Source organism: Protopterus annectens, chromosome 11.part0, assembly GCF_019279795.1.
Source record: "Protopterus annectens isolate FY-2018-M chromosome 11.part0, PAN1.0, whole genome shotgun sequence".
NCBI classification, from domain to species: domain Eukaryota; kingdom Metazoa; phylum Chordata; order Ceratodontiformes; family Protopteridae; genus Protopterus; species Protopterus annectens.
Window position 1 is genome coordinate 760,456,312 of NC_056745.1, and position 25,957 is coordinate 760,482,268.

Below are 25,957 nucleotides of genomic sequence, written 5' to 3' on the forward strand. Positions count from 1 at the left end.
AGACATCTATACCACCAGAGATGGTCTTGTACATTATTTTTTTCCATGAGGTGTTGCTACTGAAAGATACATGGCAAATTCACACAGTAGATAGTATACCATGGAAAACTGGTGTTTCCCAGTCAATTATTAATCAGTGGTCTAATCAATACTATTTCTGGGGGTCAGTGTAGACATCAGACTACTGTGTTTCCCAGGACTTAACTCAGACATACCTGATGACTCCCAGGACATGTGTCCTGCCTCACTTCAAGTGACTATTGCTGATAAATCTGCAATTCATCAAGTTATGCATCATCATGATCATTAAATATAATGTTGACCTTAACAAAATGGTATGACTATCATAACTATACAGTAATTTTTAATCTTTTTAAAAAAGTCTGAAACAGTACCACAACCACAACCACATCCACAACTGTAATATAACACTACATGTGGCAGTCCATTACCAAATGTCATAAATAAAAAGCAGTGTTGACTGTAACACCCATTACCAAAACAGTATAAATTCTCACAGTAAAAGTTATCCTTATGTTTATATGAGTTTCATAAATGATTACCCCTGCATACTTGTTACAAATGAATCTGGACATCAGCAATATTAGGAACCATTTTACACACTCCAACATTCAAATGTTTAAATGCAAGTTTTAACCATATTTAGTAACATGACTTCAGCAGTGATACTTTGATATCACTGTTAAAGACAGATTTTAGATTTCTGAGAATTCAATGCATTATAATTCTTACACTGAGGAACACTCAACATCCAAAAATTAGCCATAAGCTACAGCTTTATATTATCATGTGTCCTTGTATTTACTACCAGCTCAAGTGTTAACAATGAATCATAACCAGAGACATTCAGCTCTTATGATTCATCTATGAAATTATAATTACCAAAATGAAAAAATGTTAATAAGGTTTCTTTTCTTTTCTATTAACGTATGTATGCCTATGTCTTACATGATCATTTAATAAAGGTATAAAAAATGCTATCAAATCATTTGACATCTTACAAGAACATTCTCATTTTTGACATTCATATATTTTCCTTCCCCAAGAACAACAGAATCTATTGCAAAATGCAACCAAAATAGCTAAAGCAGGTGATGAAAGAGGCAATAAAATAATAAAAAATACAAAAAAAAACTTTATTCCATCAACTTCTAACAAAATAAAGGAATGAATTTACTACATTTTGATTAATAGAGCTGTATTATGCTTGCTGTGAATTTTGGCAGTCACGTTTTAGGGACAAGTTGGATAACATCAATTTTACCTTTCAGATGACAACTGAAGCTTTATACCTAAAAAGCTAGAACTATATTATAAATAAACTACCTCCTACCTCATCAGCATAGAGAGATACTAGAAAGTATTTTTACTAAAAAAAAAAAAAAAAAATTCATATTGTTCTAATTCTTTCTTTATGATCAACTTAATCTGCCTCCACGTCATGGAGAGGAGGAGCCAACACTCCCAGGATGCAAAGTAGAGGAACCAGTCCTGAATAAGATGCCAACTCGCAAAGCACACACATTCATGCTCTCCCACATGACATACACACTTAAGACTGTCTCATATGACATACACACCTAAGGGTAACTTACAGGACTGCCATTTGAACTCTGGCACAGGAACACCTCTAACCACAGGAAGGATATGCAGATGCCAAACAGAAGCCACCTCAAGTGAAAACTGAGCTACTCAATCAACTAGTGTGAGACAGTGACATTAACCACTTCACCACTAAAATATCTAATATGACAAGACTGGTAAATATATTTGTTTTCCTTCACTAGATTTTTGGTGGGAGTGGACAAAATCACTGGGCATTTACAGCTGCTCTGTCTAGCATTCAGCCTACCTATAATTTTACTTCTTTTGCAAAGTAGTTGTAAAGAATGAACAGACTATGATTCTTGAGCTCAGTACAGTGCATGCATAGTAATTAAAATGCGCCTATTACAAACCATCAATAGTCATCTCATAATATATTTGCACCTGTAGCACTTTCACAGCACACACACACACACACACACACACACACACACACACACACACACACACACACACACACCCAACACAGATACACTACTTTCAACCTTAAATAGTGTCTAGTTAATAACAGTAATAGGTTCATAGGTAGGTACTAGGCTATTGGCCCAAGGGCCTAAGTAAGCCTAGCAAACAAGGTTCCCTGGCTTACACCATGCAAGAAAGTTCATTTCTTGTGCCACTGTCGAGCAGAGCCACAGAAGTGATCCTGGGGTGTATTTCTTAATTCTGATCCAATCATCAAGCTTTTTCTTGAAGAATGCTAATGAGGAACATTGCTTGACATAGATGGGTAGCTTGTTCCAGAGTACAGGAAGTCTTTGGGACAGGAATCTATCCCCTCCAGCATGTCCTGTTTATTGTGGTGACAACATTTAGGTCCCTAGAGTGTGAGCTCAGAGGGAATGGGATTTCTTTAGGTGCAGCATGTCCAACAGGTCTGGGTTTAACATAGCTTTATATGTTAGGCTGAGATCTCCTCGAAGTAAGCGAAATGCTACAGAGTAAAGCTGGAGTTTTTTGAGACGGTCAGTGCAGGGCATCTGTTTGAGGCCAGTAATCCTCTTTGTGAGGTACTTCTGTGGCCTTTTCAGCTGCTGCAGATGCCTTGTGAGGTACATTCCAAAAGGGGCATTGTACTCTATAATGGGTCTAATGAGTGCTGAGTAGAGGGGAACAATGACCTATTTTTTCCTGGATGAGAACCCTTTTGTGATGAGGTGTGCCACATAGAAGGATTGCCTGACTACTGTGGCAATGTGATTATCAAAGGAGAGACTATTGTCCACCTGGGTCCCAAGGTCTCTTATCACACATTCGGCGTTAAGTAAACCGCCGTTTATGTGGTAGTTCATGGGTACAGAGTTTTTAGCAAAGGGGATGACAATGCACTTTTTGGCACTGAGCTTGACGCCATGCCTCTGACACCAGGCATCTGTCTCAGTGAGGCCCTTCTGTAGGATGTCCACATCATTTGGGGACTTGACTATGTCTCCTAGTTTGCAGTCATCTGCGAGCTTCATTAGCCAGAGGCCTTCTGTGTTAGCCTGTATTTCAGAGAAGAAGATACCAAACAGGAGTGGCCCCAGGACTGAACCCTGTGGTACTACACTTGTCACTGGTATGAAGTCAGATTTGGAGTCTGCAACTTTTACAGTGTGGGTTCTGTCAGTGAGCCAGTTGGCAACCCATCTTGTGACATAGGGATTTATACCTAGTTTAGTGAGTTTAGCTATAATTCCAGAATAGGAGATGGTGTCGAAAGCCTTGGCCAAGTCAAGATAGGCTGTGTGAACCACCTTACCCTCATCTACGGCTTTGGTGACTGCCTCAAAGAAGTCGATCAGGTTCAGAAGGCATGATCTGCCTTTCACAAACCTGAACTGGGTGGGGTCCAGAGTTTGCAGGTTACCAATGACTTTGTTTATGAGTTCCATGATTTTACGTTCCATGGCCTTGCAGACCAGGCTCATCAGGCTAATAGGGCGATAGTTCCCAGGATCAGTGGTGGCTCCCCCTTTGTGGAGTGGGATAACTGTTGCAGTGGACACAAAGCCTACGTGAGGCTATGATTGAGCATGGTGCTTAGGTGGGGAGCCAGTTCGTTCTGAAGTTTGTGTAAAACACAGCCTAGGATGTTGTCTGATCCCATGGCTGCTGTGTTTTTGGTTTTAGAGAGTGCAGCTTTTACCTGCATAGATGTGATTACAGGGACTCTGCATTCTTCCTGTATAGATGTGGGCTCTTTAGGGGGTGAGAGGGGGGTAATGTTAGCACTGAACCTCTCTGCCAGGATGTTGGCAATATCAGTTTGTTCTGTAATTTTCATGCCGTTGTGTTGTAACTCAGAGCAGATCTGGGTGTTGTCACTGAGATTCTTGACATAGCTATAGAATGCTTTGTGGTTGTCCTTAGAATCAGTGGTGATTTTGTTTTCATAGCTAGCTTTGGAGGATCTTATAAGGGATTTCAACTTTTCTTACTGAGGCTGACCAGGGAGCTCCTCCACTCATGGGATTTTACTCTCTTTTGCAACAGTTTCTTCCTTCTGTTGTAGAGTTTGTTTATGGCAGGGGACCACCTGATTGGCTTCCTTTTTTTGAGGATAGCATCTTGGTTCTATTTGGGATAGCATGATCCAGGCACTCATGTAAGTGCTTATAAAGTGCATTTGTGTAGGATTCAGCAGTCCTAACTGTATTGTCCATCTGCATGAGTGTCATGAAGTTCACCACTTTTGTCTTAAGAAGTATGAAGTTGGCTTTGGAGAAACATTTTACCGTGGTTTCCTTAATGGTGGGTGGGGGCGGGATGCAGATATCTAGGGTGATTAGCTTATAGTTGGATCTGACCAACGAGGAGTTGACTTCAGGTGTGGAACACCGGTCACTCATGTTGGTCATGACTAGGTCTAGGATATTGTTACCCCTGGTGGGGGTGTGGATAAGTTGATCTAGGGCATTGGAATTTACGAATTCCAGAAAGCGTTGAGCGAAGGAGTTGGTACATGAGTAGTTTTCCCAGTTAATGGTGGGGTAGTTGAGATCGCCCATTATTAGGGTGTTTGGTTGAATCCTAATATTGTCCAGTATATCAAGAAAAGAGGAGTGGGCATCCTGGGGCTTGGTGGGGGATCTGTAGCAAGCTACACTTTGGATTGCACTTTTGCCCAGAGTTAGTTGCACTTGGATAATCTTGGATACATTATGCTGCGCAACTAGCCTGGAGGTGTGGATATCCTTAATGGATATGGACACACCTCCGCCTTTGATGTTCTGGTCCAGGTTAGATGGCCGAAAACTGTGGTATGAGTTATAGCCTGGTAATCCAGGGGTGTTCTCTAGAGCCTTGAACCAGGTCTCAGTCACTGCACAGATATCTATGTTCTCCATTTTAAGGAGTGCCTTGCGTGAGTGCATTTTGAGATTTAGACTTCTAGCATTGAGTAGCATTACCCTCAGTTTTTGCTTGCCTTTTCTTGTTACGGTGGTGAATTTGTCATTTGAATCTTGCCTAAAAAAGGCACTATTGGGGCAGCAAGACCCTTAGCCAGTATCTAGAATCCCAGGGGTGACAGGTGCAGGCCATCTCTGGCAAAGCATCATGGTCTGTCGACCATGTCGTCCCAGGCAGACAGATACTGGATCCCTTTGGAATGACACCAGAAGCTTAGCCAATTGTTGAAGTCAATCGTTTTGTCCTTGTACTGCGGTATCATTCTGGGCTATGGCAAAATGCTACTCAGGGCTAGGGTCATACCTGCCTGGGCTACAAGATCGGAGAGCTCTTCCATGTCTCTTTTCATGTAGTCCAGGGAGGTATGTCTCAGGTCATTCACACCAACATGGACAATGACAGAGTCATATTTATACTTTTTGTGGAGTGATCTGAGTGCTTGGGTTATTTATTTTATTTATTATTTATTTTACATTTGTTGACCAGGCTAGTCTAGCTGGATACATGTCCATTTTCAGTAGAGGCCCAGGGAGAAAAGCTCCACAACATAGAAAAAAAGACAAGAAACTTGTACCAGATACTAAGCACTTCAAAAGCAATGCTAGTAGGACAGACAACAAAAAATACATCAGGTGGAGAAATTATAAACAAAGGAATACAACTAGAGATATAAAGCATTTGGAGTCCTGATATCACAGGATATAACGTGTTGAAAGAATTACAAGGAGAACTATCATTGAATATAAGAATATTACTGTGTTTTTTTTTTTTTTTTTTTTTTTTTTTTAGTAGTTCAGTGGAGTTGATGAAGTTAAAGTAATAAGCTAGTACTAAAGTAACGTGGTGAAGAAGTTGAGGTCAAAAGAAAGTACAGTTTTGTACCTACCATAAATGTAGATGTTTGAGTGCTAATACAGCTGCAGTCATAACAGATGGGGTCTCCTGCTGTCAGGCGGGTCCTCGGTCGGCCGAATTCCAAAGTCTAGGTCCGGTGTCGGTTGTCGTCGCTTCTTCCCTGACGTCAGTGCGACAGGGATATAAAAGAACCAGCCGACGCCATTTTCTTCAGTTTTTCTTGCCCCAGATGTCAGGTGCCCCCAGAAGGAAGGCAATACATAAATTTATGTAATAAAGCAATGCAATATAATCAAAATACAGTAGTTGCAAGCAAATACACCATAAATGAATACCCCAATCAGGTTGTATGAGGAGGTGTTAGCCAATAGGCCTGTCCCAAGAGGGGAAGGAGGGAGGGAAACCTGGACTGCAGCTGTATTAGCACTCGAACATCTACATTTATGGTAGGTACAAAACTGTACTATGTTCATCGTGCATACAGCTGCAGTCATAACAGATGGGTAGAATCCCAAAGCTAAGAAAGGGGTGGTAGGCACTAGGTGGAACTTGGAAGAGCCAGGATGCCCTGCAAGACTGCAGCGGCAAAGCCTGCTCTAGTTTTGGAGTATAATGGTAGGTGGTAGTGCTTGGAGAAGGTATGCACAGAACTCCAAGTGGCTGCTTCCAAAATATCTTTGGTAGGAACTCCTCTGAGGAAAGCTGCAGAGGTAGCTGTGGCCCTTGTGGAGTGAGATCTGATGCCTGCAGGTACAGTTTTACCATGAAAAGAGTAACAAAAGCGTATGCAGTGGGCTATCCATTTTGAGATTGTCTGTTTGGAAATTGGCTTCCCTTGAGCTCCTATAGCATAGGACACAGAGAGCTGTTCTGGTTTTCTGAAAGGCTTTGTTCTGTCCAAATAATAACGCAGCTCTGTGGATGTCCAAGGAATGTAGTAGTCTCTCCCCTTTGTTTTGAGGATTAGGGTAAAAGGTAGGTAAGTGGATAGCCTGATTCAAAGCTACCCTGGATACCACCTTTGGCATAAAGGATGGGTTGGCTCGTAAGGAAACTCTGTCCTGATGGAAGATGATAAAAGGCTGCACAGCCATGAGGGCTTGTAGTTCCGATACCCTGCGAGCTGAGGTGATAGCCAGAAGGAAAGCGGTTTTCCAGGACAAATATTGCAAATCTGTTGAGGCATCTGGCTCAAAAGGAGGCAAGGTCAGCTTTTTGAGAATGAAATTGAGGTCCCAAGCAGGTATTGGTTGTTTGCTTGGGGGTTTTATATTCTTAGCCCCTCTGAGGAACTGTCTTAAGAGGGGGTGAGAGAATAAAGGTGGATCAGTGTTGTATTCTGCAGAAATGGCTGAGGCATGGATTTTGATGGAGGAAAATGAAAGTCCACTGCTTAGCAGCTCAGCTAGATACTGTAATATTTGAGGTAAATTCAGTTTTCCAGGATTCTGGCCCTTTTTCTCATTCCAGGCACAAAACCGTTTCCATTTTGCGGAGTAAGCTTTTCTAGTAGACGGCCTTCTGGCCTCCAAAATGACATCCTGCACCTCCTTGGAGAGTAGGATCTGTTGTGATGTTAAGGAATCTTCCATGAGGCCAGATTGAGTGTTTTCAGCAGACTGTGAAGAGTTTTGAAGCTGTGCTGAGTCAGAAGAACAGGCATTAGAGGTAGGGTCCATGGTGGGGAATGCGTCAGGCTCCTCAGGAGTGGGTACCAGTGCTGTCTTGGCCAGTCTGGAGCAATGAGAATCATCTTTGGTCTGTCTGCTCTGGTTTTTAATAGAACTTTGGGCAGCAAAGAAAGAGGCGGAAAGGCATAAACTGTCATTGTTGTCCAACTGAAAGAGAGAGCGTCCACTCTCCAGGCCTGTGGATGAAAAGTCCTTGAGCAGAATTTTGTCAATTGGTGATTTTTGTGGGAGGCAAAGAGATCTATGTCTGGCCTTCCCCATGCTTGTATTATCTCTGTAAAAACTTTAGGATGCAACTTCCATTCATGTGGATCTGTCATATTTCTGCTTAGGTTGTCTGCCAGTGTGTTTTCCTTGCCTGGCAAGTACTGCACTTGGAGTTCGATTTGTAATTCCAGAGCCATGTTCCAAAGTGACATGGCCAGCCTGCATAGGGGGTATGAATGGGTTCCTCCCTGTTTGTTTATGTACCACATTACTGTGGTGTTGTCTGTCCTTATCAAAAGTTGACCTGGATGCAGAAGGTCTTTGAAAGCTATAATAGCCTTTATTACTGCTAGCATTTCCTTTTGATTGATGTGAAGGTGCTTTTCTTTTTGGGACCATTTGCCCTGAATGCTCCGATCTGTCATGTGCGCCCCCCAGGCGTAGTTTGAGGCATCTGTTGTGATGACTTGATTTGCTTGAGGCTTGCAGAATGGGAGACCTGTGTTTGTTTGGCATGCTTGAGCCCACCACAGAAATTCCTTTTGAAGACATGGAATTAGTAGTATTATTGCTTCCAAACTGTGGCTGTGTTGAGACCATAGGTTTTTCAGGTACCATTGAAGTTTCCTCATATGCAGCTTTGCACATGGGATTAGTAGGATGCAAGATGCCATGAATCCCAGAGCCTGCAGGATTTTCCTTGCAGTCAGCCTGGTGAAATTTGCTAGTTTTCTGAAGTATTGAGTTAGTTGCCCCTGTTTCTCTGGCGTGAGGTAGGCCATCTGGGTGTTTGTGTCCAAGTTGGCACCCAGGAAAATTATTTTCTGAGAGGGTATTAGCCTTGATTTCTTTTTGTTGACTGTGTATCCCAGAGAATTCAACAACATTATTACAAAAGCCAGATGTTTCAGATGTATGTGCTTGCTGTCCGCTTGGATCAGGCAGTCGTCCAAATATGGGTATATTTGTATCCCTTGAAGTCTGCAGTAGGCAATTACTGATGCCAGGCATTTTGTGAATACTCTGGGCGCAGTAGATAAGCCAAAGGGCAATGCAGAGAATTGATAATGGGTTGAACCTGCAAGAAATCTGAGGTATCTTCTGCAATTTTGTCTGATTGGGACATGCAGGTATGCCTCCTTGAGGTCCAATGTTACCAGCCAAGACTCCTTGCCCAGCATGGGAAGAAGCTGCTGTAATGTGAGCATCTTGAATTTTGGTACGAGTAAAAATGTGTTTAGGATGGATAGGTCCAAAATAGGTCTCCAATCTTTTCCCTTCCTTGGTACCAGGAATAGCCTGGAATAAAAACCTTGACCTTGTTCTTGAGTAGGTACCTCTTGAATAGCTTTCATGTCCATGAGATCTGAAATTTGTCTTTGTGCCTCTGCCCTTTGATTGTGTGGCAGGTTTGGCATGCCTCTCATTTTTGGAAGGGTGTGAAAATGGAATATGTAGCCTCTGTTTATAATGTCCAGGATCCATTTGTCTTTTGTGACAATATGCCAATTTTTCGAAAATAATGCCAGTTTTCCACCTAAGGGTGCTGCCATTTGAACATTGCTTGGCATGCAAAGGGGAAAGTCATTAGGCTTGCTTTCTGAATGGCTGCGAACTATCCTCACCACATCTTTGTGTAGGAGCTTGCCATTGTCTGCCTCTAAACGATCCTTGAGATTGCCCTCTGCCTCTCAGGTGCCTGTATGTACCTCTTTGGGGTCTGTCCATGGCTGGAAAGGACCAATTTTTGGAAGGCCAATTTCTACTGAAACGTGGAGGCTGTACCTGTAGAAAATCTTTCACTGTTTGCATTGATTTTGCTTTTTCTTCCATTTTCTTTAATACCTCCTCAGCTTTAACACCAAATAATACATCCTTTTGTAGAGGGGCATCTAGTAATTTAGCTTTGACATGATCTGGTAAGGTTTGCTCCTTGAGCCAGACATGTCTATGTATGACTGATCCTGTAACAGCAGCTCTACATGAGGCCTCTAGAGCATCAAAACCACACTACAAGGTATGTTTACCCACTTGTTCTGCACTATGCATCAAATCCTGCAACTCCTTCAAGTCTGGTTGTTCAGGTTGTGACATTTTGCTTCTCAACTGTGATAACAGAAACTGTTGGTACTTTAACATATGGAACTGGCAGTTTAATGCCCTCATGGTTAAGGTGGCCGAGGTGTATACCTTTTTTCCCCACCTTTCTAAAGATCTGGAATCTCTCTCGGAAGGTAATGGATTTTTAGCAGTGGAGGACTTAATTCCCTTGGGGCCCTGTGAGATAGTTTCTGGGTCAGCCGCATGGCTTTTGTATAGAAATTGGTGTGAGTCAGGAACCCGGTAGTACCTGTCTGGCTTGACTGGGGCTAGAGGTAAAGAATCCGGGTTAAGGCAGGCCTCCGAATACACATCATCTAGTATGTCTAAGACAGGAGGCATAGCCAGAGGCCTGTGCTGAGATAGCAAGAGAAAATCCCTAAGCCTTTTCTTGGAATCTGAATACTCTTGGCCTTCCCAGTGGAAGTGTTCCCTTAAGGTATGCAAGGTTTCCCCAAATGAGTAATCCTCAGGGGGGGGGGGGCAGAGGGAATGGACTCCTCTGCATCAGAATCTTCAAAAGGGGAGTAAGACTGTTCCTGTTCATCCGAGTGCTCTGAAATAATGGAGGCCTGGTCAGAGGAGGGGGATTCTTCCTCCACTCTGGGCATTTTGTCCGGGGGGGGGTTGAGAAGCCCTGATAAGAGTAATTAAATCCTCAGCCATTTTAATCATCTGTTTTTTAGGCATGGGGCCTGGAGAAGGGCCCTGTGTAGCTGGTCTCTTAGAATGCATGGCTGCTTTAGACTTAGTGAAAGCCTTGATGGAAAAAGAAGAGGAAGGTCTGAAGACACCTTGAGAGGAGGCAGACCTGTCTACATTTTGAGTTTCACTACCAAGAGTGGCTTCGGTAACTGTAGTCAGGGTGTGGGCCGAGGAGCCTGCGACTTCGGGCACAGAAGACACCACCAATGAAGTGTCGTCGGTAGGCAGGGGCTGCGTAGGTGCCTTGCTGAGAACCGGACCACCTGTAGTCGGCTTTGGCGTGGTGTCAGTAGAGGCCGTGGACCTCGTGAGTCGGTCCTTATCTTTGCATTTTTTAGACAAAACTGGAGTCGGAGTATCCGACGACATAATATAGTTAAATTTTTTGCCAAAATAGTGCTGGGCGAACTCCGCCCGACGCTTAATGGTGCGTTTGTTGAATGTAGCACAAAAACGACAGACCGAGACGTCGTGGTCTGGGCCTAAGCAAGGAATGCAGAGGGAATGAAAATCCTTATGCGGTATTTGCTTCCCACATGAAATACAATTATTAACTTTGTCTGACATCGGTCTGAGGCAGAAAAGTTTCCCCAATGGGGTACTTAGCTTTCAAGAAGACTTTGGTTGCAAAATTTTCGTAATTTCAGGAGCTGGCCGACCGGCACTAGCGAACTGCTTCTGCTTCAGGCACCGTGCAGCAAGAAAGACTGAAGAAAATGGTGTCGGCTGGTTCTTTTATACCCCTGTCGCACTGACGTCAGGGAAGAAGTGACAACAACCGACGCCGGACCTAGACTTTGGAATTCGGCTGACCGAGGACCCGCCTGACGGCAGGAGAACCCATCTGTTATGACTGCAGCTGTATGCACGATGAACATCAGGTGAGTGACTGGAGACAATAAAAGTTTCAGTCAGGGTTGGTAGAAGGACAGAGCCATTGGGATTTAAGGAAGAGTTTTAGATGGTTTTTGAAAGTGGGTGTAGAGGCAAGTGTTGTAAGTTCACTTAGAAGCTTGTTCCAAATAGGTCCAATTGAGTTGGAGAACAAACAGTCCTCAGCTTTGTTGTGGGATTTATGATAGGCTGCTAGGAGCTTAGTAGCTGAGCACAATGAAGAGAGGTTTTTATAAGGGCTAATAAGAGTACAGAGTATGGTAGTATTAGAAGGTTGAAAGAAGATTTTGTGGGAGATGCTAAGTTGCTGTAGCAGTAGCTGATTATGTAGCTCCAGCCAAACAAGTTGTTTAAGATTAATGCAATGGTGGGTACGAAAAGGGGCTCCTGTGGCAAATCTGGCAATATTGTTGTATGAAGTTGCTAGTTTATTGAGATTAGATTTAGATAGGTTTGTAAAAATAGGTGAGGCATAGAGAAGGGTAGATAGCAGGTGTGTCTGAGCAATGGTAGCTCTCGCTGAAGCAGCGAGGAAGGGTTTAAGCCTATAAAGAGATCCGAGTTTTCTATTGACTGACTTGATGGTTAAGTTAATATGATAATCGAAGTTCAGATTATGATCTAATGTGACACCTAGTAGTTTGGTAGTAGGCTCAGGGGATATTATTGTTCCATTAGATGTTATATTGAAGTCAAAAGTAGAGGATTTCTGTGTAGGTGTAAATAGTAATAATTTAGTTTTTTTGGGATTAAGTAGGTGACAATATTGATAGAACCAATTTTCAGCAGCTGTAAAAACATTTTGGGTAGTAGTCTGAAGCTCAGCTGGGGAAGATTTTGAACATATCAATGTTGAGTCATCTGCATATTGAATGCAGATGGTTTGTGGAAGGGATTTATTTAGATCATTAATAAAGATAGGAAAGAGGAGTGGTCCAAGAATGGAACCTTGTGGGACTCCGATTTTGATGGGAAGCAGAGAGGATATGTGATTGTCCCAAAGAACTGCTTGCTGTCTATTTTCTAAGTAGGAATTAAACCACTGGATTGCTTGGGAGTCTAATGCCAGGGATTCAAGGATGTTTAGTAAGTGTTTATGGTTAACCATATCAAAGGCCTTAGAGAGGTCTAAAAAGAGCTGAGGACAGCAAGTTGTTATTACGATTTTTATTAATATGGTCTGTGAATGATAAGAGAGCAGTAGTTGTGCTGTGATAAGGTCTAAAACTGTGTTGGCAATCTGCTAGAAGATTATTTTGGAGAAGATGGTCAAGCAATTGCTGATGGACACATCTTTCCATGATTTTAGCTAAAGGAGAAAGTAGGGCTATGGGATGGAAGTTGGAAAGTTCGTTAGTGCTACCCCCCTTATGAAGAGGAATGATATGGGATACTTTCCAGAGGGATGGGATAATGCCTTCAGACAAGTGAGGAAAGTGAGTATAAGAACTGTTTTTCTCTAAGTGAGGAAAGTAAGTACAAAAACTGTTTTCCTCTAGGTAAAGAGGAAGGTTGAGTGCTGTAGTAAATGTAGCTTATTTAGTGCTAACAACACGTTCTAAATAAGTGCTGAGCATGAATAGGATCTTGTGGTAGATAAGCTACCGAGTGCTTACCACTCCCACTGATAAGCTAGAATGCTTCCCTCCAACACAGAAAGGCTTGGGGGGCTCAGAAACTTACAAGCAGTCCTGGATATAGCAAATCTGTATCTGGACTAGACTAGTTACAGGAAAGGTAGGAAACAAGCGCAAACGTGGGCTTTTAAACCAGAAGGTTGAAAGAGATGAAAAAACTGCTCAAACGGCCAATAAACTACAATTTCTGGGCCAGAAACCACTCTTGTGGCATATAGGCTACCTAGTGCTTACCACTCCCACTGATAAGCTAGAAGGCTTCCCTCCAACACAGAAAGGCTTGGGGGGGCTCAGAAGCTTACAAACAGTCCTGGATACAGCAAATCTGTATTTGGACTAGACTAGTTACAGTAAAGGCAGGAAACAAGCTTAGAAAAAATTTTTTTTGGAAAGTAGAAAGAGAGAAAGGAGAAACAGAAGATAATTCAAAATTAAGGACCTAAGTGGCTTGGCCTTCACAAATGTTCTCTCTGTATCAGATTGAATAAGCTAGTGACACTAGACTGGAATAGAGCTGGGACAGAGCTGAACAGATGGGACTGGTAGGAGTGCCTGAAGTCAAAATATGATCTCACTGTACTCAGTTGAGTGAGAAAATGAGATAGACCCAGGAGGAGTGTTCAAACACAAATTTACATGAGGGGCGGGCAATTCCAAAGCCACCAAGATTAATACCAAAACAAGAACATGGAGGGTGGGCAGGAAACTAACTGCAGAGACAGAGAGAGGCCACAGTATTCTATGAAATAATTAAATAGAAAAATATTTAACTACAGAGAGACGCAGACCACAATATTCAATGAAACAATTAAATAGACAGAAAAATAAAAGGCAGTACAATCTTTAACACTGCAAGTTTGTACTTAACTCAGCTAGTAATGCAGTTGATTGTAGGTATGTAACAGAAGCCAAACAACTCGGATATTGAGCAGTAATAAATTCAAAGATATGTGACTAACACTTATAAATACAGAGAAACCCTCTAGGCTAAGAGTTTAACACTGAATATCAATGAAGTGATACATCAGAGACACGTAATGACTCAAATCAGTTGCAAAAAACATCACTTTTTATGCACTTTTATGCATGTCCATTCCTTTTGTCATCTTCTGCATGCACTCTGACTAATAAGAAGCTTTAAAACACCTTTCACACAAGCTGGTGTTGCTACAGTATAGCATGGCCACTTGTTATAACTGTGGTATTCTATACTTAAAGTTGTCTTTAACTTCATATGAACATGAATCTGCATTCCTACTACTTTGTACTTTAGCCTCCAAAACCAACACGGATTTGCTGTTGTTTGCCCACTTATACCACCCACTACATAATTTTACGAAAATGTTTATTTTTTGTTCATTCTTTTCATGCTAATAAATCTGTCATGAGAGGGCACAGTGATACAATATGCACTAGTCTAACATGAGTGACAGACAATTCTGAGAAAACAGAAACTCCAGTAGAGGAGAACCGAATGAAGTACAGCAAGCATAAGAAACTGTAATCCTAAAGCATAATACCCGTGAGTGTGGATGAACTAATGTTTTCACACAATTACTATGTGTTATTACCCTGTCTTCTGCATCACTATCTATCTGTGCCTTATTACAGGCTGTGATGTTAAGTAAGGGAAAGTACATCTGAAACATTCACATGTTCAAAACGTGAGTAAGTTTAGGGTGGGAGATCAGAGGGGGAAAGGAATGTCCGAGTTGAGCAGGAACTGCAATGTAGCCATCTGAGTAAAGGTTGGATAGCTTTGGCTGTAACAGTGAGGCAGACTTCTATCAGTATAAATCACCTACTGAGATTGTTTTAGTATATCAGGGTGGTCTGAGGAGCGGTTCCTCTACCAGTGTAGATTGCATGCTTACTTACCAGAGATCAACATCACATTAGACATATGGTTAACACTGTCAGCATTACCCAGTGATCATTCCCATAAATATGACATCCTGAAAATGCATTAGTCAAAATCTAGCTTCCACTCCTATACTGTCAAGGTCAGAAACTGCATATAATTTCTCAACCTAGAGGTTAAGTACGCATGATTTTGCATGGCTGTATGAATATCTCTCCTAATACTTTACATCTAGTGGTGTAGGAACACTTTGGAAGAAAATTCCCAGAGGGTACTGATTTATATGCCCCAGAAACTATAGTCCAACTCAGGAAATAATTCTGCAAAGGGTATTAACTCAGTTTAAGCAACATATTCACATAAAAATCAGATCTGGGCAAAGTAGAGTACATCAAGACAATCACAATGATTATGCACTCTTGAGATGTTTGGAAACAAATGCCCATCTAAAATGAAAGCAGACAGTAATGAAAAATTTACCAAAATTGAAGCACCTAATATTCTTAGTAAATTAAAAAAAGCTTCTGGAAAAACACCAGCAGATTTGTTGAAGAATCAGGGAAACAACAGTGGCCCTCCATATGAATCCAATCACCTAACTGACAAACTCAGTATATAATTCTTAACCACTCCAGATACCAGGGCACCCTAAATGTTTGTTCAGTCAGAGCCAGTCTTTCAGTTCAAACGTGCCATTCTGTCAATCAAAACACTGAGGAAAATTTTACTTAAAAAAGGCACAAAGTTCCCAGGAGGCAGATCTTTATTACATATGCTTATATGTACATATAACTGTAAGTATATGTTTAGCACGTATTCATCAAATAGGTGGAAATAAATTTAAAGGTATATTCAAATTTTATAGATACTTTATAGAACTTTTGTCTGCTGCTATGTATTGCATTCCACTTAAAACTATATAAAGCCACATCAAAAGGTACACCTAAGGTAGTCTATTCATTTTAGGTATCACATACATCAGTTAATTTCAGCATCTCCACTTTCCATCCAGCTAAAATTCCTATGAAATACTCTTCAGTAAATCCATGCAGTACTCTGACCTTGGCAAACATCTATATTAAAAATTAAATACTTGACTTCTATTATAGCAAGTAATCAGTGAAGGTCATGAAAAAATATCAGTTGAACTAATCGCTGCTTACCTGAAAAGAGACTCCCGAGATAACCAGACCTTATTCTGCTCCACAGTCTTCCATGAAAACAGCAACAGGAGTATGAAGGTAGAAACGGTGACTGCTGTGACTCCACATCTACCCACTAATGAGCAAAGTTTGTTTAAACCATGAACCACAAGGATGCAATAACCCATGCTGAAAACAAACACAAAATTAACAAAGCAACATTAATAAACAGCGTTCTATTTAATCACTGTGTTCTTTTATAACTGTTTAACATATTTAAAAACTACATTTTCCCTCATAAATGTTATAGCACATTTATGATGGTTCAAAATAATTTTGTTCAAATTTCTGAAGAACATTAAAGTGAAATGAAATGAAGTGAAGTGAAAGTGAGTTAGGTAAACATGAAGCTTGCTACAACAAAACAGCAAGGTTTGCCACTGGCGCAAACTACCATAGCCACTACTGCACCTCACTTACTGAACTAGGCTGGCTAGAACTCCCTCACCTCCTTCAATGGTACCAACTCTCACTCGCCCACAAACTACTAAATCACCCTCTAAAAGTTCCCTCCCTCCAAAATCTACTCCAACCTATCTTCCCTCCCTCCAAAATCTACTCCAACCCTATCATACAACCAGACCATTATGCTCCAGTAACAAAAATCAATTACAGGTAACTAAAACCGGGAACTCTGCTGGAGAAGCTCTCTTCTCCTACTCCATAGCAAAATTATGGCATACCCTTCCTCACACTATAACATCTGTGTCATCACGCACTAATGTCAAAGCTGCTCTAAAATTTCATCTAAAAGAGCACTGGACATGCTCCTGTAACAAACCTCTCTAACATATCTACCCCAACCTCTCTAATCCCTTTCTTCCACCCCTCTAACTACCTCAGATTGCAGCCAAATTCATTGCTTGTAAACTTATATCTCAGCTGTAATCTTAGCCACTGTTATTTAAGGGTAATAGCTGCTAGCTCAGCTATTGAAATACTTGCTAGTCTTTATGGCACCAATGATATTAGTGTTGTACCATTTAACTAAATACTTAATTTAATTTTGAACTATAACGGCTTACTACTATTGTTAAACAAAACCTACCTTTACTTCTTGTAACTTGTAATTAATTGTTGTTTTTATTGTGGAGCTTTTCTCCCCGGGCCTCCACTGAAAAAGGACCTGTGTCCACTCGGATTTTCCCGGTCAACAAATGTAAATAAATAAATAAATAAAAACATGTCCAAATGCAATTATTACAGAGGAGTTCTTCACCACATCCCAGACAATCCCAAACAGGTATGATTCCAAGTTATTTCTTATTAAGGGAGATGAAAGTAGTCTTCTCCAAGCTGGGTAAAATACTAATGATTATAGGAAAGGGGGATAGAGGAAGCAATCATAAGAACAGAATCAAAAGAAAAAAAAACAATTCAAATCTTCTCTACTGATTTTTGAGATGGATTTAAATAAAAGGCTGCAAATTCTCCATAGGTCTTCACGACTTTGAAATATGGATCAGTAAAACATTGACTATTTGTAAACATTTGTCATGAATTAAAATGGCCTGACAAACACAATAGCATTCTGAAAAAATGGTTATTGCACTTACTTTAATTGTCAGAAGTAGATTCATGTTCCTACATGACAGCATTCATAGTTTTAGTATTAGTTAATAATTTTACGTTAATCAGTAATCCATGTTACTTTAAAGATTACTATTCCCTTTCATTCCACAGTTAATGAAGCTGTGTGCAACAAGGCAAAATTCAAGTCTCCTTTTTTCTTAACACAGACTTATTATCTTTCTCAAATCTGCCAATATTAGTAATACAAAATAAAACAACAGCACATAAAGCAGCATATGATGAATTCGGACACAAACAATACTCTTCCACAGGACTGTAAATGGCATTCTTTCTGATAATTCTACAATGGCATGTGAGTTTAATACATTTTCTCTGTTTCACCTATAAAGGCTTTACCAAAGTAGCAAACTTTCCTTTAATCACAGGTAAATGAGTAGTTCTGTCATTAATTTGCTTGTTATTTCAGTCACTAACAGTCCGCAAGGGGTAATTACCTCCATCCTCAGCAAAATCAGGTCTGATTTCTATTTGGAGCCTTACAAAGTGGCCTTACCCTTAGGGAAAGTAACAATAAAATGGGCCAGAACATTTTGACTTAATATTGAATGTGTGTATTAACATATATTAAAACTGATTAACAGCACTGATTAATTGCTTGGAACAAACATATTCAGTAACAAAACAGAAGGTTTAACTTTCTAAAGACCCATTACCTTTGGTGTTTCTAACAATATGGGTCATGAATAAGGCCGATCCATGATTTAGAACATGATCTGCAGTATAATGTGTATATCAACTCCATCATAGCCTTTTTTGAAAACAAAAAATAACTGTTAAAAGTTCTCTAGTTGTTTCTAAAATGTCAGATTTAAATCTGTAATTTCAACAGGACCTTAAAAATTCTCTATAGGTCAACAAAGACCATAGAGAACAGGATAACTGTATGCTCCTGGGGAATATGTTCATATAGCTGAATGGCTGAAACAGAGAAACATAAAAACGCCCCAAAACTCAGCAGATATTCTATATGTGGGGGGGGGGCAGGGTGGCCCCAGTTATTATATAGGGTAAATTCCCTTCCCCCACTGTACCACAATCTCATCTTTTTTGTGCTTCATCATTTTTTCTTTGGTGCAATGTCATTTGGTGTTTTGTCTATTTAGCTTTATGAATGGATCCAATGCTCCTGGTGCATGTTTTTATTCTATTTAAAAGTTGTGAGGTCAAAGAGCCAGAGTTTTATCTCTGAGTAAAATTATTTTATCAGGTATTCTGTTTCTTTTCATATATCCTGACATTACTCATTCAAGAATCAGATTCTTCATGAAAAGGGCTAACATTTACAGTGGTTTATAAAAGCACAAGCTGCAAAGGCTAATGACCCTAAACCCTATTGGACAAATGCCTTTCTCAGGTAATTTGCCTCACACATGCCTGACCCCCACTGTTCAATTATAACTGCTTTTCTGAAGAATATGTCACAGAGTCGGAAATGGCACATGTACCACCTCCCCTTCTACGGGAGCCCTCTATTCCAGATATGATTGTGTCAGTTAACAGAAAAAAATAAGCAGCCTTCCCTGGACTTTATGCACAATTCATGGTTTACTGAGGAGTAACAGTTGGTCTACTCCAGATAGCATTATTGAAAAGGGAAAATAACAATATAATAAAACAAAATGACAACATTACATATACAATCATTTCTCTACACAATCCAGTCTGGATTCAGACAGAGCTTCCCTCACTTTCCTATCCAAGAACAAATGCTGGATCTTCTTTCTTCATCAGATTGCCATTATTTGCCTTCTTCTGTGAGCTAACCTTCCTTATCCCCACTCTTGCTCCTCGATTCATTGTCCTTGATCCGTATTCTCTTTTTGCACAACTTATATCATTTAGGGTATTTTTTTGTTTTTGCCCTATATCTATTTCCTACAACTGCCCACAGTTCCACCTTCTTGCTTCAACTTTAACTCACCAGTCACCCTTTTTAAAATTCATGTATCGCAGCTTGTTATTCCTCTTTGCTCTTCCTCAGCTGCCCTTCCACTGTTTTGTGATCTGTTTAGTATTCGTGACATTATGCTCTCCTTCATTGGACCCTGACATTTACCTAACCCAATCAGGTGAAGCTTCTGTGTGTTTGTTTGGGGAAACCCCTGCCATTTACCTAACCCAATCAGGTGCAGCTTCTGTGTGTTTGTTAGGGAAACCTGACACATTGCTTAACATTTTCTTTCACTATGTCCCCAGTTGCACTTCTGAAACCTGTTTATCATTCTCAGTGTTTCATCTTGACATCAGTAACATCTGGCTTTACTTGTTTTCAGTATCGTCTTAAAAGTATTTAGGGTTCTCTACCATTTGTTCAGTAACCTTTTCCACTGTTCCCACAGTTGTGATTTATAACTTCAATTTTACGCCAGTCTAACTGCCTCCTACCAATATTTATCTACAGCCACCCAACTTTCTATCTCTGTCCATATGTGCCTCCGCTTCTCAGTGTCTCCATTTCTTCCTTCATATCTATCCATACCAGGTGTTTATAGGTACGTAGGTTTACACTTAGTGGATTTAGTCAACAATGCTATAGAAGAATCCTTGAACCATACCGGGTGTTTATAGGTACATAGGTTTACATATAGTGGATTTAGTCAGTAATGCTATAGAAGAACCCTTGAACCATACCGGGTGTTTATAGGTACATAGGTTTACACTTAGTGGATTTAGTCAACAATGCTATAGAAGAACCCTTGAACCATACCAGGTGTTTATAGGTATATAGGTTTACACTTAGTGGATTTAGTCAACAATGCTATAGAAGAACCCTTGAACCATACCAGGTGTTTATAGGTATATAGGTTTACACTTAGTGGATTTAGTCAACAATGCTATAGAAGAACCACCCTTGAACCATACCAGGTGTTTATAGGTATATAGGTTTACACTTAGTGTATTTAGTCAGCAGTGCTATAGAAGAACCCTTGAAGGTGAGCTAATAGTTGAGAAAATGATGGTAGGATGCATAGTTAATTTGGGAGGTATAGAGAAAATATTTTCAGCTTGCTTGGTAAACCCTACATGGACTGCCTCCAGCTCTGTTGTTACACTCATTCTCTTCTAGACTGTATCTGGCATACAAGGCATCCTCTGACCCATTACTGATGGACCTACTACATATCAGAAATTCAGATGGCATCAGAAATACTCAGTTTAGGGATCTAAACCTCTTCAGCAACATCAACAGAATGGTTTGAGGGTAAAGTATTTTGCACAGAAGACACTATTGCTCTGGAACCCACTCCCATCCACATATAACAAAGCTCATTCTTGGCCAATTTCAAGCACAACTTGGATCTCTAGATGGGTAATAAGAAATACCCCAGGACTCTACCCTCTGCTGCTAATGGACAGAGGTAGTTCCTAATTTTTTAACCCAGAATGGGGACTTTCCTAAATATCTATGGTATAATCACACTTATTGTTGCTTGTCCGGTCAGGATAAAACAGATTAACTCATTCTACACCTTTCAGCCCCAGAACATGGACCGAAGCTCCAAAGGCGGTAGTGTGCCTACATATTCATGAAGATATGCACACCACCAGACTAGTAGCCCAGCTTAATGCATCTGACATACTTTAGATACAACTAACATTGGGTAAGACAGAGATTCAGATAGTAGCCTGCTATAGGTCCCCAACCATGTCCCAAGACTCTCACTCCATGTTCCTAAGCACCCTGGAAACTATAAAGGTTCCAACCTAACACTCTCATACCAGGTAACTTCAACTACCCCTTCATCAGCTGGGAAAACTACTCATGCACCAATACACTGGCCCAACGCTTCCTGGAATTCATCAATTCCAATGCCCTGGACCAGCTCATTCTTATCTCCACTAGAGAAAGTAACATCCTTGAACTGGTTATTACTAACATGGGCAACTGTTGCTCTACACCAATAGTCATTTCCTCCCTGGTTAGATCCAACCACAAACTAATCACCATGGAAATCCACATCTCCCCCACACCCCCCACAAAGGTAACCACCTTGAAAAACTTCTCCAAAGCTGACTTTGGGCTCCTGAAAAGAGAGGTGGCTAACTTCACGGCACCTGTGTCAATGGAAAATAGATGCATGACTACCGAATCATACACCAATGCACTGTCCGAATACGTACATAAATGCATGGAACTAGCCATACCCAACAGAACCGAAACTCTCTCATCCAAAAAAAGGAAGCCAATCTGGTGCATTAATAAACTCTACAACAGAAGGAAGAAACTGTTGCAAAAAAAGGTGAAGTCCCAAGACTGGAAAAACTCCCTTATTAACCTCAACAAAAAGTTGAGATCCCTCATCAAAACCTCTAAAGCCATCTATGAAGGCAGAATTGCGGCAGACACTAAAATCAAAAACAAAGCCTTCTATAGTTATATCAAGAATCTCCATGGCAATACCCAGGTTTGCTCTGAGTTACTGCACAATGGCACCTCCTATACTGAGCCAACAGATATTGCCAACATACTGGCCGACAGATTCAGTGCCAACTTTACCCCTCTCTCCCCCGCTAAAGGACCAATCATAATACCAGAGGGATGCCAGGCACCCAGCATTACTGCAGCACAGGTTAAAGCTGCATTGTCCAAGGCCAAGAATACAGCTTCCATGGGACCTGATGATATCCCTGGATATGTTCTATATGAACTACAAACTGAACTGGCACCGCATATGTGTGCCCTGTTCAATCACAGCCTCACCTCAGGCTTTGTCCCTACTGAATGGTGTACTGCTACAGTCAGTCCTCTCCATAAAGGGGGAGCGACTACAGACCCTGGGAATTATTGCCCCATTAGCCTGACTAGTCTGATATGTATGGCTATAGAGAGCATCGTCATGGACCTAATTAACAAGGATATAGGGAATCATCAAACTCTAGATCCCATGCAATTTGGTTTTGTGAAAGGTAGATCATGCCTGCTCAACCTGGTTGAGTTCTTTGAGTCAGTCACCAGAGTTGTGGATGCGGGCAAGGCAGTTTATACACCCTAGCTTGATCTGGCCAGGGACTTTGATACCATTGCCCACTCAGGAATTATTGATAAACTCACCAAACTAGACATCAACTCCTATATCACTAGGTGGGCTGCACATCGGCTTATAGATAGAACCCACAGTGTGAAAGTAGCGGACTCCAAGTCAGACTGCCGACGAGTCATGAGTGGAGTCCCACAGGGATTGGTCCTTGGTCCTCTCCTGTTTGGCATCTACTTCTCAGAAGTCCAAGCCAGCATGGAGGGACTCTGGCTGACCAAGTTCACAGACAACTGCAAGCTGGGAGCCATTATTAACTCCCCAAGTGATGTAGACATCCTACAGAAAGGCCTCACTGAGACCAATGACTGGTGTTGAAAACATGGCCTTAAGCTTAATGCCAAAAACTGCATCATCATCCCCTTTGGGAAAAACTCAGTTCCCACTAATTACCACATCGATGGAAGCCCGCTGAACACTGAAGGCATTATAAGAGATCTGGGGACACAGGTTGACAGCAACCTCTCCTTCGACCACCACATTGCCACTGTGGTCAGAAAGTCCTTCAATGTGGCACATCTCATTACCAAGGGTTTTGCATCCAGGAAGAAAGAAGTCATCATCTCTCTCTACTTTTCCCTCATTAGGCCAATCATCGAGTATAATGCCCCATTGGGCATGTACCTCACTAGACACATGCTACAGCTGGAAAGGCCACAAAAGTGCATCATGAAGAGGATCCTAGGCCTTAAACACACGTCCTGCATGGACAGACTCAAAAAACTCCAGCTATTCTCTGTCTCATATTGTCTACTAAAAGGCAATCTCTGCTTGACTTACAAAGCCATGTCTGACCCAGCTCTGTTAGAAATGCTACATCTAAAGAAATCCCAATCCCCCCACACCACACACTCCAGAGACCTCAACCTCATTACCACAATCAACAGAACATGCTGGAGGGACAGGTTCATAACCCAGAGACTGCCCATGCTCTGGAATAGACTCCCCATACATGTCAAGCAGAGCACCTTACTAGCCCTGTTCAAGAGAAATCTTAATGAGTGGATGGGAAATAGAAAGTTCACCCCGGGGATCACTCCAGTGGCTCTACTTGATAGAGGCACTGGGAACTAACGTTGGACGGCACAATGCCTGGGGACTTATATGGACTAAGCTTGCAAAGGCTCAAGGGCCATTAGCCAAGTACACACCTATGAACCTATGAATGGTTGTAGGTTCAGTTCAAGCAACTTTATTACATACAAATGCATCAGGAATGAGGCTTTGCAACTTACACTTAAATTAACTTACAAACAGGACTGACTACTACACTTATACATGTTAACGCTCTGGCTGTTCTCTCAAAATGACACTGCTGCCTGTACAAGCTCACTACTTATATGCACGTGCCTGCATCTAGAAATGCTTCTTAAAGATACATACACATGCTCTGTACTACATCCTCCCTCTTTGAAAAATAGATCATACATCAAATGACAGTATTCAATGACATGTAATTATACAGGAATAATCTTTTAACATGCAATCATATAGAACTAATTCTTTGACATGCAATCATACAAAATCAGATACATATAAAACAATCATGTCCAGGTTGCTGTGCATTTCACACTAGGTCTAGAAATACAACCTGATCATGTAACATAAAAGTCAGAATTGGATCTAGCAATGGGGACTGTCTTCAAGGAAAGTTCAACTTTGGGGATAGCTGGGATATCATCAGGAATGGAAATGGATACTGAGACATGGTATTTGGTATAATACTGAATAAACTCTCTGATCTCAACTTCTCTACTACAGCAATAGCATGGGTCTCCAGATATCTTACTGAATGACAGCAATCAGTAAGATGGCACTCCACACTATCATCTCCCCTTCCAGTGAAAATGGGTGTTCCCCAAGGCTCCATCCTTGGACCACTACTTTTCAATATCTTCACCAACTCACTATACTCCTCTTGTCCACAATCCTCATTAGTTCAATATGCAGATGACTGCACAGTTATCACCATTGTTAACTCACCCTCTGAACTTCTAACAGCTACCCAGTCTTCTTTCAACTCTGATGAAACCTGACTCACCAATAATCAGCTCATCCTTAATCCCAAAAAAACAAACTCTTACTCTTTCTCCCCAAAACTGTTAGTCATATTAAATCTACTTTTCAAATAAAATCACTAAATCACACTCTCATAGTTGCTGACAATAGTACTAAACTCCTTGGTGTAACCATTGATGATCAGCTAAAATTTGACCTCCATATAAATAACTGTATCAGGAAAACCGATCAAAAACTAGGACTTCTCTACAGAAATAAAAAAATTCCTAACCCCTGAATCTAGAACTACAATCACACATGCTTATCTTTTGCCATGCCTAACATACTGCTCCTAAATACTCACAAATCTTAACTCCACCTTACTTGGCAAACTTGAATCAACCTATCACAAAATAGCCAGATTTCCTCTACAACAAACCTACAAATTTCACCACTGTATCTCTCTCAAACATCTAAACTGGCTTGAACTACCACACCTCCTACTCCTCTCTCAGCTCCAAATTATACACTCCATTATTTATTCACCATCCTACTGTCCAGCACTAGGCACCATAATCTCCCACTATGTCCCATCCAGGCCACTCAGGAGCTCCATCCAAGACCTTTTACAAATTTACAAGCCCATGTCCAATACAGGAGCCATTACATACAGCTACCATCGCTCTATTGCTTGGAACAAACTCCCGCAAGAAGTTAGATCACTTTCACATCTTAAAGTATTCAAACTAGCCACTAAAGAGTACTTAAAAAGTCACTGGATTTGTACCTGTTCTCAGCCTCCTTGAATATACTTTCACTAAATAACAAACCTAACTTCCTCTGTCTTACCATCATTTCTTCTCCTCTATACCAAAACATTTACAACTTATACTAGTCTACTTCATTTTTTACCTAACACTATCTCCTTTCCTTCTGCTGCAGTATTCTTCATAACATTTTTATAGATAATTGTAACTGCATATATATGATAACTGTTCTACAAGTGTTATTATAAATGATTATAATGTTAACTGTGTTTGTAATGGTTGCATTTTTTTTTTGTAACTATGTTTTGGAGCTTTTCTCCCCGGGCCTCTGCTGAAAAAGGGGCTTTTGCTCAGTCAGACAATCCCGGTTAACAAATGTAAAATAAAATAAA

The 25,957-nt window shown here is 40.9% G+C and overlaps 1 protein-coding gene across 1 annotated transcript in view; it reads right to left on the reverse strand.

The window, feature by feature from the left end:
- TMTC1 (transmembrane O-mannosyltransferase targeting cadherins 1) overlaps nt 1–25,957 on the reverse strand; it is a 2,511,834-nt gene that overhangs the window by 658,728 nt on the left and 1,827,149 nt on the right. Inside the window, exon 9 of the mRNA XM_044087246.1 lies at nt 16,133–16,300. Within this exon, the coding sequence (XP_043943181.1) occupies nt 16,133–16,300 (168 nt within the window). The remainder of the gene's footprint in view (nt 1–16,132; nt 16,301–25,957) is intronic.